Raw genomic sequence first — 13,378 nt, 5'->3', positions numbered from 1 at the left:
GGTCCCTGCCCTGGAGCCATCCTGTTGCCGGCACCTCTGTCTTTTCACTTTCTCTGGGCTGTGGCAAGTATGCTTGAGGAAGGGTCAGTTCTGTCTGAGCGTCAGTGCTACAAGAGTGATGTGATCAGCTGGACATGGTAGTGCACACCTGTGGCAATGCAGGCTGAGGCAGGAGGAGATCCTGTCTCAAAAAAAAAATAAAAGAATGGGGCTGGGATTTAGCTCAGTGGTGCCATGCCTGCCCCGCAAGGGCAAGGTCCTGAGTTCAATCCCCGGTACTGCAAAGAAAAGAAAAGAAACTGAGGCACAGAGAGTATGTGACTTGCTCAGCCAGGATTTTCACAGCAGCCTGGTAAGACACTAAATGAAGAATCATTTGCTCCCCATCCTGGTCTGGTAGGGCTTGGAAAATAGTCAGGTGGGCCCACATGGCTCAGGATTTGGCGAAGACAACCAGAGGTCTACCACCAATGAGAAGGTGTTTTGTTTATGTTTGTTTGTGGTACTGAAGATTGAACGCAGGGCCTCTGCACTGAGCTACATCTCCAGCTCATTTTTTATTTTATTTTATTTGTTGTTGTTGTTGTTTTTGTTTTTGTTTTTTGAGACAGTGTCTCAGTATGTAGCCCAGGCTGGTCTCGAACTCATAGTGATCCTCCTGCCTCAGCCTCCCGAGTGCTGGGATTATAGGCATGCACCACCACGCCCAGATTTTATTTATTATTTTGAGACAGAGTCTCACTGAACTGCCTAGGCTAGACTCGAACTTGCAATCCTCCTGCTTTAGCCTCCCAGAGTGCTGAGATTACATGCAGGAGCCACCATGCCCAGCTGATGGATAGCTTTTAGAATTCATAGTCCAGCCCTGGATCACGAGTGAGAAGTCCAGCTCTGGATCTTGATGGAGGGGGGAAAAAAATCTCTTAAGGACCTTGGCTCTTGGATCTTACACTATTACTTCAAAGAACCATGCTTTCATTTGAGGCTAGGTCAAGGAAGTCATTTACAAGATACCTTTCGTCATCAAAGCATAGCTTTTTATAAAAGACAATGTCTATCTTTAACAGATACTGTAGGATACAGGTGTGTGTCGAGGTCCAGTTGCTAAGAATTTGGGGAGCCCTGCAGGTCTAAATCTTTTGGAACTCAGAACTCATACTTGGGTTCCTCCTGGGTTCACTTGCAGGCCCCTGAGGGTCCAGGTGTAGTCGGCTGACCAGCAGAGGTGGGAGGCAGCTTCACGGGGGGCAGGTTCACCCAGCCTGGCCCTCGAGGCAGCTGGTGGCTCTCGTTGAGTCTGACAACACGGTAGTTCTCATAGTGGATGTTGTGGGTGATGTCCTTCAGGTCCTGCATGTGGGAACTGGGCAGTGGGAGGCAGGTCAGCCCCAGCCACAGCAGCTCCTGGAGCTCCCTTTCCAGCTGCCCAGCCCCAGGACAACCCAGGCCTCACCGGATGAGCAGATCTCTCAGGAGAGGAAACTCGCAGTGCGCCGTGTTCTCCACTGTGAGACATGGTACTGATTGGGTACTGTGCAGCTGCCTGCCCTCAGCAAGCACTGAGTATGCGCCTGCTCTGCCCCTGCCATTTCCCCACGTTTCTCACTGCGTTATCCCACCTCCCCTTCCTTGGTTTGTTCATTCCTTAATTCATTCTTGGACAGTGATTCCTATGAAAAGTTGTTCAACCCACCATTATTATTGTATTCTGCTTATTGTACCCTAGGTAATATACATGTATTTCTATGGCTGATAATAATAAATCGGGGGCCAGACCCAGGCTGCTCCTTCTCCCTTACTTTCCAGCCTTCCCTCAGCAGCAGGCCTTCCAACTCCCTAGGCTCCTGCTACCTTCCTCCCTCCCACCAATTTCCTTTACTGTGTTTCTCCCTCTGCCATTGGAAACGGACTCATCAGTTCTGCTTTTGTTATATTCCTTCAGGAACTACACAGAGTGGTGCCTGGCACATAGTAGGTCCACAGTAAATTCAGTGAGCCCAAAGGCACCTGCAGTGCTGCAGGGCTGGGCATTGTCCAAAGTGGTGGTGCTGTCACCTCCAGCCACGCTGTGATGTTGATGTTGCCCTAAGAACCCCATTTTGCTATGAAGAGACTGAGTGAGGTCCCGGGACATAACTTGCTCAAGGCTTTCCAGATGGTGAGAGGAGACTTTTTCAGGTCTATCTGTCCCCTGTCCGTGGGCTTAACCTCCCAGGGTCTGGAGAAGGTAACAAAGATGCCAAAGGCATAGGGCACACCTTGGTTTCAACCTGCCCTCCCCTGCATCCGCTCAGCCTCCCAGCACTGACCTTCGATGATGCCCCACTTGGTCTTCCGGGCCAGGACGCACCTCCCGTTCACCAAGTGCTCTTGGTCTGCCCCGACCACAGCGAATGGGATCCGCTCCTAGGGGCAGGAAGAGGTGGGAGGATGGGCTTGTGGGGGAGGCAGGAGGCAGGAGGGAGGGTCACTGGCCTTTGTGGAGGGGATGGATGCAAGTTCTAAGAAGTCCAAAGGCACAAAAGCTAGAACCACACCTCTGTTGCCTCATCTGTGAAATGGGGACACTAACAGGCCTGTCACACGGCCTTGTGTGTAGTGGTAAAGCTTTTGACATAGTGAAAAATTAGCAGAGTTACTGTTGGAAACTGTGTTTTTGTTTCTTGTTTTTTTTTTTTTTTTTTTTTTTTTTTTTTTTTTGGTACTGGGGATTGAATTCAGACCCTTGATACTTGCAAGGCAGGTGCCGGAACCACTGAGCTAAATCCCCACCCATGTTCTTGTGTTTTTAAAAATAGGATCTTGCTATATAGTTCGGGCTGACCTTGAACTAACTACATAGCCCAAGCTGGCTTTGAACTCGCAGTGATCCTCCTGCCTCAGTCTCCCCAGTGCTGGGATTACAGGTGTGCACCCCCACACTTGGCGAAAACTGTGTCTTTGTTAATGACCATATTAATAATATAATCTTGGAGCTCGAAGTGTAGCTCAGTATTACAGGCTGCATTTGGTATGTGCAGGGCACTGGGCTCAATCCCCAGAACTGAGAAAGAAAAGAAAAGAAAAATATAATATTGCTAATATTAACTTCTTACCTATGACATGGAAACAGTAATCACTTTTTTTTTTTGGTTTTTGGTTGTTTTTTTGTTGTTATTGTTTTGTGGATTTTTTTTTTCTTTTTTTGTTTTTTTTTTGGTACCGAGGATTTTTTTTTTTGGTGCCGAGGATCAAACTTGGGTCCTTGCGCTTGCGAGGCAGGCAGCAGAACCACTGAGCTAAATCCCCGGCCCCCTAGTTTTGGTTTTTGACGTGGGGTCTCAGCATGTAGTCTAGGATGGCCTTGAAGTCACTATATATCCCAGGCTAGTGAGTGATCCTCCTGCCTCAGCCTCCCAAGTGTAAGGATTATAAGCATGTGCCACCACACTACACCTAGTAATTACCTACAGAGGTCAAAATAAGTGACTTTGACTTTGTACTTGAACTTCTCCCTACTTATTTATCTTCTCTTTTGCTGTGTGTGTGTGCATATGTATATATATTTTTATATATACATATATTCTCATTAAGTGAAACCATGTAATATTTAATTTTGTGTGCCTGACAAATTACTTATGTCATTGTTTATAAAGTATTTTAATATTTATGTTAATTTGTTTCATTTATACTACTAGTTTCTCTTAGTTCACTGAAAAGAAAGTTGTGCATTATCTGTTTGTTTCTTCTTTGTAAGAATCTCTTTTCTGTGTGTCTTGTACTCTGAGTGACTACTTTAAAGATAATGATAAAATGTATGAACTGTTACTATTCTCTTACTCTATTGTATGAAATGCTGCCGGGTTTCCTCCAGAGAGTTTTACAGGCACATAGTTAAGCCCATTCATTCCTCTTCTCTTGTCTGTGCTGTTATGAGTTGAGTAATTGCAGCAGAGACTGTCTGGGCCACAGAATCTGAAACATTTACCATCCCACTCTTTGCAAAAAGTTTGCTAAGGCCACCCTACTGTAAAATCTCTCTGTTCTATTATGGCCATGGGTGTAAATTCAAACTGGTGCTCTCCAAAGCACTGGATATGTTATTTATCTATTTTGCAGTACTGAGAATTGAAACCAGGGGTGCTCTACCCCTGAGTTACATCCCTAGCCAATTATTTTTTTTGTGGGTACCAGGGATCAAACTCGGGACTTTGTGCTTGTGAGGCAGGCAGCTGAACCACTGAGCTAGATCCCTGGCCCGCCCAGCCAGTTTTATTTTCCTGTTTTGAGACAGGGTCTCACTAGGTTGCCCTGGTGGGCCTCAAACTTGCGATCATTTTGCCTCAGCCTTCCAGGTACCCGGGATTACAGGCAAGTGTCACTGAGCCCAGTTATTAAGTGCTGGGGATCAAACCCAGGGCCTTGTACATGCTAGGGTTAATAATAATAACTTTGGTTGCATGCTTATTTTCTGCCAGCCCATGCTAAATGCACATGTCTGGATGCTTTGTTTTTTTGTTTGTTTTTGCTTTGGTACCGGCCATTGACCTCTGGCCCTTGGGCTTGCAAGGCACGCACTGGAACCACTGAGCCAAATCCCCAGCAGGGTGCTGTTTTGAAATGCTGCTCCTGGTAATTCCCCAAGCCGTGTTCCAGTGGTGCCTATCTTACTTCAGGACAGAAAGCACAAGCTGATGAAGATCAGGGTTTTATCTTACCAGGAACCTGGCTTCATTGCATCAGTGGGAAGGAGAAAGAAGCGGGTGTAAAGGAACTGGGTCTGACCGGAAGCAAGGTCTCCAGGTACAGATGTGCCATTCGTTCACCAGAAGGACACCTGGCCATGAGGCTGGTGGGGCTAAAACCACATGCAGGCCCCAGCTGCGAAGGGAGCACTTCTGTACCTACCAGAAGCACCGTGTAGGTTAGCAGAGCTCCGCGGAGAGGGGTTGAGGCCTGGAGTCTATGGGCAGTGAGTCCTGGTTTTGCAGGATCCAGATGGACTGGCAGTGAACTTGCCACATAGGTGGCAGGATGGGGCTTAGGGCAGGAATTTGGAGGATTTGGAGAAAAATGAAGATGTGAGCTTGCTTGTTTGTTACCTTTGTCTGTCTGTCTGTCTCTTTCCATCTTTTCTAACAGCTTTATTGAGGTAAAATTCACATATCTAAATTCTGCCCTCTTACAGTATATAGGTCAAGCCAGGCATGGTGGCACATGCCTGTAATCCCAGCACTCTGGAAGGCTGAGCCAGGATGGTAAATTTGAGCCCAGACTAGTTAATTTAGTGACTTAGTGAAACCCCGTCTCAAAAAATGAAAAAGGGCTGGGGCCCTGGATTCACTCCCCATTACCACAAAAGCAACTGTTAGCTAACTAAATGAAGTGTATAGTTCAGTGGGTTGCAGTATATTCACCGGGTATGCAACCTTCATCACTGTCTAACTCCAGAACATGTGCATTACTCTGAAAAGAAACCCCACCCCCACTGTCCCCTCTCCCTGGGCTTTGGCACACACAGATCTATTTTCTATCTTTATGGATTTGCCTATTCTGAACATTTCATATAAATACTACCATTTAGTACGTGGCCTTTTGTGCCTGGCTTCTTTCAATTAGCACAACATTTGAGGTTCACCCCTGCTGCTGCCTGTGTCTGTGCTTGCCTGCTTGCCTGATTGCTTGCTTGCTTGCTTCCCTCCTGTGGCTGAGCACTGCCCCCTGGCTGGGCAGAGCTCGCTGTGTTTATCCACTCATCTGTTGATAAGCAATTGAGTCATTTCTGCTCTTGGACTGTCATGGTCAGTGCTGCAGTGAACATTCAGGTACAGGTTGTTTTGAGTGGATGTGTGCTTTGTTTTCTTTTCTTTTTCTTTCTTTCTTTTTTTTGGGGGGGCGGGTACTGGGGATCGAATTCAGGACCTTGCGCTTGCGAGGCAGGCAGCAGCGTCCCTGAGCTAAATCCCCGGCCCAGTGTGCTTTTATTTTCTCTTGTGTGAATGTATGTTTTCATGAACCCACGTTTGCAAACTAGTAGTGTGGTGCCTGGGTCATAGAGTAGGGACGTTTGCACACTTGAGGAGCTGCCGGACTGTCTCCCAATCTCCCGCACCTCTGTGCAGTCCACCAGCAATGTGTGAGGGTTCTGGATCCTTTGCACCCGGGCAACCCCCGCACCCACCCCGTGCCCCAGGTACTGAGGATCAAACTCAGGACCTTGTGCTTGTCAGGCAGGCACAGCACCACTGAGCTACATCCCCAGCCGACACTTGCTTTTTTTTTTTTTTTTTGGTATCGGGCTCTTGCCGCTTGTAAGGCAGGTGCTGGAACCACTGAGCTAAATCCCCAGCCCTGCACTTGCTTTTTATTATGGCCCTGTGCTGTGGTTTGTCTCTCTTCCCAAATTCAAGTTCGAGGAAAAAAATGTTGCTAGCTGTTCCTCAGATAAATGACTAATACCTAGAATATATGAACTCAAAAAAAATCAGATCTCCCCAAATAAAAGACTCAACGAAAAAATGGGCAGCTGAAATAAATCGACACTTGTCAGAAGTACAAATGGTTCATAAATACATAGCAAAATGGTCAACATCTCTGGCCATTAGAGAAATGCAAACTAAAACAACAATGAGATTCCATCTTACCCTAGAAAGGATGACCATCATCAAGACAAACAATAGCAAGTGCTGGTGAGGCTGTGGGGAAAAAGGAACCCTTCCTATATTGTTGGTGGGAGCATGAAATATATGACCACTATGGAAATCAGTATGGTGATTCCTCAAAAAATAAAACAAGAAATTCCCTCTTACCCAGCTATTTCCCTTCTAGATATTTCCCCAAAAGAGTTAAAGAGATCATGCTACCATGATGCACGCACGCCCAGGTCAAAAGCAGTACAACTTACACTAGGTAAACCTTGGAAACAGCCTATACGTCCATCAACAGATAAATGGATTTAAAAAGGTGGTGTTTATACACCATGGAATACCTCTCTGCAATAAAGGATAAACTTGAATCGTTTTTTTTTTAAATTTGCTTCATTTGTAGAAAACTGGACGCACCTTGAGACTATAATGTTAAGTGAAATAAATCAGACACAGGGCTGGGGATTTAGCTCAGTGGTTCCACTGCCTGCCTCGCAAGTGCAAGGTCCCGAGTTCAATCCCTGGTACCAAAAAAAAAAAAAAAAAATCAGACACATAAGCTTAAGTATCACGTAGTTTCTCTTATATGAGAAACCCAAAATATACATAAAAATAAAAATAAAAGATAAGTAACAGGAAATAGGGAGATAGATTTTTTTGTAAATGGGAGGGGAGGGGACCAAGAGACTGAAGGATTATGGGAGTGAGGGGCCCAGAAGAGGGTGAGAGGGTCACGAACCAACTCCACCCAAGAAATGTAATCATTATGTGCTGCAGACATGTATGAAGAAAAATGAAAATTGAGAGAAAAACTCTGTTTGGAGGTGGTGGTTGCTGCAGCAGTGTTAGGAGGTGGGTCTGTGGGAGGGGTGTGGAGAAGGCAGAGCCCCAAGTCGTTTAGTGCCTTCTGCAGAGTGGGTTGTTGCTGTTGTGGGACTGGATGTGTCACCTCTCTGCATGCACTCTGCCCTCCACATCACCACCATGGGTGCAGCCGCATGAGGCCTTTTCCAGAAGCCAAGCAGAGGCAACTGCTATTTTGGACTTCCAGTACTGTGGTCTAGGTAAGTGCTTTACCACTGAGCCCCAGCCCCAGCCCAGAACCACGATCTCAATGAGGTTCTTTCTTTCTTTTTTTTTGGTACCTGGGATCGAACTCGGGACCCTGCACTTGCAAGGCAGGGGACGGAACCACCGAGCTAAATCCCCAGCCTGAGGTTCTTTCTTTATAAACTGCCCATTCTCAGGTGTTCTGTTGGTAGCAACAGAAAACTGATGGGTGTGGAGTGGGGCGCTCACTGTGGTTTTGATTACATTCCCCTAATGACTGATGGTTTTGGACACCTTTTTGTGTGCTTTTCAGCCATGTATAGATCTTTGGGGGAAATATCTATTCAGATATTTCGCCCATTTTGTTTTTCAGATTGCAGTGCTGAAGGTTGAACCCAAGGCCTTGTGAATCGAATGCTAGGCAAGTAATCTACACTAAGCTACATCTCCAGCCCTTGCCTTTTGTGTGTCTGTGGCACTGGGGATTGACCCAGGGCCTCCATATTGAGCTATATGCCTTACCCTGTTTCAATTTTTTTTTTTTTTGGTACCGGGGATTGAACTCGGGTCCTTGCGCTTGCAAGGCAGGCTGCCAAACCGCTGAGCTAAATCCCTGGCCCTTCAATTTTTTATTTTGAGAAAAGGTCTTGCTAAGTCACTAAGCTGCCCAGGCTGGACTCAAACTTTCGATCCACCTGCCTCAGCCTCCCAGAGTGCTGGGACTATAGGTGTGCACCACCAGGCCCCACCTTGCTTCCATTTCTAAATTGAGTTATCTTTTATTATTGAGTTGTAAGAGTTCTTTATATCTTCAGAATACAAGCTCCCTATTAGAGATGTGATTGTGAACATTTCCTCCTGTTCTGTGGATATGGATGTGGAGATAGTAGAGGAATGGAAATTTTAGTCTGCTGGAAATCTGTGCAGCTTTCCCTGAGTTGTAGAAAGATGGAGAGGACGGGTGGGAGATCACCAGCCTCAGTCCCACCAGCCTGTGGCCCTTCTGCCTCTTACCCGGATCTTGCTGTTGAGAATCCTGTCGTTGACATCCTCATCGAAGCGCTTCTGGGGATACACATCGATGCAGTGACTTTTCAGGTCTTTCTGGATCTGGTGACCAGACACAGGTGACTTCAGCCTGCTCTGCCCACTCTGCCCAGGGCCACCCCGATCCCAGCCCTGCCCTAGACATCCAGATCACCCTGCTCCTGAAGGCCTCACGCTCCTCGATGGTCAGGCTGTCGGCCCGGGCAATCACGGGCACTACATTCACAGTCCGGCACAGCCGCTGCAGGAACTCGATGTCCAGGGGCCGCAGGCTGCCCGGGCAGGGCAGGGGCAGCAGTGGCGGTGGTGTCAAAGGCATGAGTGATGGGAGAGGCAGGCTGAAGCCCACCCTGGGGACCCCTCTTTCTCGTCTCCACCCCATGCAGGTGGCCCTCCCCAGGCTGGTCCAGCCACCTCACCAATGCCCAGTGGGCGGCACGAAGTATACACAGCAGTGTACCCGGGTGTCAGGGATGTGGTGCTGACGTGTGATGAGAATTTCCTCCTGCAGGTACCGCTCATACTGCTCGTTGATGTAGCCCAGGATGGGTTCCCAGCTGGGGTGGAGACGCCTCCCCTCAGACTCCCACCCCAGGTCCTCTGGGTGGACCGCTCTTAGGGTAACTGCTACTCTTGGTTCGTCAAGGACCACTCAGTCGCCTATAACCCTTTCCCATCCCTGGCATCATCAGAGAGACGGAGAGGACCCCCCCACACCATTCTGGGCCTGAGGTCTCAGTTTCCTGGTCTGTAACATGGCAACCACAGCAGCACCTGCTCTGTAAGGGGGAGGTGAGCATGAAATGACACTGCTGGCCACCAGCCTGGTCTCGAAAGATTGCTGCAGGAGTCTCCCTCTATGGGTTCCTCCCTCTTCAAACGTCCTTTAAAAGAGGGGTCTCAGGGGGCTGGGGATTTAGCTCAGTGGTTCCACCACCTGCCTGAAAAGTACAAGGACCTGAGTTCGATCCCTGGTACCAAAACAAACAAACAAACAAACAAAAAGAGCGGTCTGGGAGGGGGATGTGGCGCAGTGGTCAAGCACCTCCCTAACATTCATGAGGTCCTGGGTTCCATCCCCAGCCCCACAAAACTAAAACAAAACAAAGGTCAGACCATGTCCTTTCTGCTCAACCTCCAGTAGCCAAAGAAAGGCCATTGCTGTACAAGGGCTTATAACCAGCCCACACCCTCTTCCTTCCTGCCTTCTCCCTATGGCTCCTGTTCCCACCGGCATCAGGTCTGCCCCACCACAGGGCCTTTGAACTTGCTGCTTCCTCTGCCTGGACCACCGTTCGCCCACACATCCATGTGCCTCACTTTTCATCTCCAGGAAGCCTGCCCCAAAGCTACCCCTCAAGGAAATGGACCTCCCACGGCCTTCCTCTACCACTAAGCTACACTCCAGCACCCACTTCAGTGTAATTATCAACAGTGAGCTCTTTCATGCTCACAGATACTTTTATTCAGCCAGGCACAGTGCACATGGCTGTAATTCTAGCTACTTGGGAGGATGAGGCAGGAGGATTGCAAGTTTCAGGCCAACCCAGACAACCTAGTAAGCCCTTGTCTCAGAATAAAATGGGCTGGAGATACACTTTGGTGCTCCCGGGTTAATCCCCCAGTCCCCCACCCTGCCTCATATACACACTCACAGAGACTTGAATAGACTGTATTTTAGGTTCAGCTACCCTATAACTGATTTTGTTCATCACCTGTCCTCCCTCTGCTCTCTCTTCCGCGGAGGCCAGGGTGTTCACCTGTCTTGTTCCTCGCTGAATTGGCCATGTCTAGAGCACAGCTCAGCGCATAGTAAGTGCTCCCCACAGCGTCCTGTGCAAGGCCAGCTTCACAGGAGAGCTGCAGTGCAGTCACACAGGGAGCCAAACTTAGAAGGCTGTGGTCTTATACAGTTTTAAGAGCACAGCTCAGCGCATAGTAAGTGCTCCCCACAGCGTCCTGTGCAAGGCCAGCTTCATAGGAGAGCTGCAGTGCAGTCACACAGGGAGCCAAACTTAGAAGGCTGTGGTCTTATACAGTTTTGGGGTGGTGGTATTGGGAACTAAACTCAGGATACTCTGCCACTGAGCTACATTCCCAGAGCTTTTTAGTTTTTCTTTTTTCTTTTCTGTTTTTTTGAGACAGGGTCTCACTATGTATTTGAAACTGACCTAGTACTCACTATGTAGCCCAGGCTTGTCTCGAACTCACAGCGATCCTCCTGCCTCAGCCTCTGAAGTGCTGGGATTACAGGTGTGCGCCACTACGCCCTGCTTTAGTTTTTCTTTTGAGATTGGGTCTCAATAAGTTGCTAAGCTGCCCAGGTTGGGCTCAATCTTTGATCCTTCTGCCTCAGCCTCCCGAATACCTAAGATTACAGGCATGTGCTGCTGTACAGTACTCGGCTGACAGTCTTAATAACTTTTGAATCAGAGGTCCCACATTGTCACTGCACTGGATCCCACCAATTAAGCAGCTGATCCTGGCTGTGTGTGTGTGTATATGTGTGTGACCAACTCCTCTCAGTCCCAAGTTACAGTGAAGGAAACCAGGGCTCTGAGAGCTCTATGACCAGTCCTGGTGATGTAGCTGGCAGCAGCCTGACCCAGGAATTCTGACTGGGGAATGTGGGCTTCCAGACCTCTGCTGAGTGCTCTCTGCGTACAGATGGCCGGCTGAGACCTTCACGTTCTGCCCTCTCCACAGTTAGAGGGGCGCTGAGGACACCCACTGTACGACAAGGAAACTGAGGCTGGAAGAGTACTGGGCGTCTCCCAGAGGTCGGGAGGGCAACAGCAGGAGTGGGCTCCCGGACCTACCACTTGTCGTTGTTGATCTGATCCCCGAAGCCGGGAGTGTCGGTCACTGTGAGCTTCAACTTCAGCCCCTTCTCCTCGATGACTGTGGATGCAGGGAGAGCGAACAAGGGGCAGGTTGGCCCGGGCGGGGCGGCGGGGCTGTAGCCGGGAGGGCCCCTCAACAGGGCCCCTCACCGTGGGTCACTGAGTGTAGCTGCAGCGTCTGGGGTATGGGTACCGCTGGCACCGGCAGGGGCGACTTCCATACTTCGGACTTGAACAATGTGTTCACCATTGTGGACTTGCCCAGCCCACTCTGCCCTGGAAGAGACCAGATGCAGCAGTCACAGTGAGTACTTTAGGCAGTGTGTCTCCAACTCTTAAAGAAACACCATATTTTGAAAAATAAACTTTCGTTTTGGTCTGGGTGTTTTTTTGTTTTTGGTACCGGGGATCAAACTCAGGACCTTTCACTTGCAAGGCAGGCAGTGGAACCACTGAGCTAAATCCCCCGCCCTGTTTTTTGTTTTTAGGCAGGATCCTGCTAGGTAGTTCAGCTAGCCTTGAACTCACAGCAATACTCCTGGCCTCAGCTTCCCAAATTCTGGGATTACAGATTACCTGGCTTGGAAAATAAACTGTTTATTGACAAGTGCATGCTATGGTAAATGTCTGCTTCAATGCCCTCCTTCCCATTTCTTTTTTTTTTGTTTTTTTGAGACAGGGTCTCACTATGTAGTTCAGACTGCTCTGGAACTCACAGTGTAGCCCAGACTGGACTCAAACTTTCTTTCTTTCTTTTTTTTTAAGGCAGGCTTGGTGCTGCTGAGCTAAATCCCCGGCCCTGAACTTGAACTTTCAATTCTCCTGCCTCAGCCTCCTGAGTAACTGGGATTACGAGTCTGTACTACCAGGCCCCACTGTTTTTATGTTTTCTATTTTTAATTTTTTAAAATTAAAAAACATTGTTTGGTACCGGGTATCAAATTCAGTACTTTGCGCTTGTGAGGCAGGTGGCAGCATCCCTGAGCTAAATCCCCGGTCTCTCTCTCTATATGCCCCCTCCTCTTTTATTTATTTATTTTGGTACTGGGGATCAAACTCGAGTCCTTGCGTTTGCAAGGCAGGTGGGAGAACCACTGAGCTATATCCCCAGCCCTTTCCCACTCTTTAAAAAAATTTTTTTAAATTTTGAGTTAAGAACTTACGATGTTGCCCAGACTGGGTGAATTTGGCGATCCTGCCTTGGCTCCCCACAGAACTGGGATTACAGATGTGTACCACCATGTCTAGCTACCTACTATTATTTTAAAGTACATGGTAAAGTGATGTTAAGTATTTTAACAGTATTAGGTAACTACCACCTCTATCTAGTTCCATGATGCTTCCATTACCCCGAATAAAGATCCTGTACCTTTGAAGCAGTCCACTCCCTTTTCCTGTCTCCAGCCCTGGCACCTACTAAGTTACTTTCTGTCCCGAATGGGTTTCCTGTGAGTGGAAGATGCACTATGTGGCCTTCGGTGATTGATTTCTTTCCCTTAGCCTAATTGAAGAGCATGTGGCAGCCATTCTTTCTCCTAGCTGAATAATATTCCTATACGAATAAACCACATTTTATCTATTGATAGGTAGTTCAGCATTTTTTTTTTTTTTTTTTTGGTGTGTGTGCGGCAGTACTGGTGATTGAACCCATTGCTTGCTCACTTGAGCTGCCCCCTACCCTTTTTTAAATTTTTAATATTTAGACAGCGTTTTGCTAAATTGCCCAGATTGGATTTGAGCTTTCACTTTTTTTTTTCTTTCTTTTTTGCTTTTGCTTTTTTGTTTATTGTTTTTTTTTTTTTTTTTTTTTTTTTT

General features: G+C 47.8%; 1 protein-coding gene across 3 annotated transcripts in view; it reads right to left on the bottom strand.

Moving 5' to 3' along the window:
- Positions 1 to 1,005: 1,005 nt before the first annotated feature.
- The window catches only part of Septin12 (septin 12), a 13,608-nt gene continuing 1,235 nt past the window's right edge, over positions 1,006 to 13,378 (bottom strand). For all 3 annotated transcript variants that reach the window (XM_010644122.3, XM_033758588.1, XM_033758589.1), the window contains 8 exons: positions 11,714 to 11,839; positions 11,540 to 11,621; positions 9,140 to 9,277; positions 8,875 to 8,992; positions 8,688 to 8,783; positions 2,310 to 2,406; positions 1,454 to 1,505; positions 1,006 to 1,363 (listed from right to left, as the gene is read on the bottom strand). In XM_010644122.3, the coding sequence (XP_010642424.1) occupies positions 1,177 to 1,363; positions 1,454 to 1,505; positions 2,310 to 2,406; positions 8,688 to 8,783; positions 8,875 to 8,992; positions 9,140 to 9,277; positions 11,540 to 11,621; positions 11,714 to 11,839 (896 nt within the window). In that variant the 3' untranslated portion in view covers positions 1,006 to 1,176. The remainder of the gene's footprint in view (positions 1,364 to 1,453; positions 1,506 to 2,309; positions 2,407 to 8,687; positions 8,784 to 8,874; positions 8,993 to 9,139; positions 9,278 to 11,539; positions 11,622 to 11,713; positions 11,840 to 13,378) is intronic.

Source organism: Fukomys damarensis, unplaced genomic scaffold (genome assembly GCF_012274545.1).
Source record: "Fukomys damarensis isolate Sample0158 unplaced genomic scaffold, DMR_v1.0_HiC HiC_scaffold_34, whole genome shotgun sequence".
Taxonomy (NCBI): Eukaryota; Metazoa; Chordata; class Mammalia; order Rodentia; family Bathyergidae; genus Fukomys; species Fukomys damarensis.
Note: the sequence above shows the minus strand (reverse complement) of the source record. Positions and strands in the feature narration are given on the sequence as shown.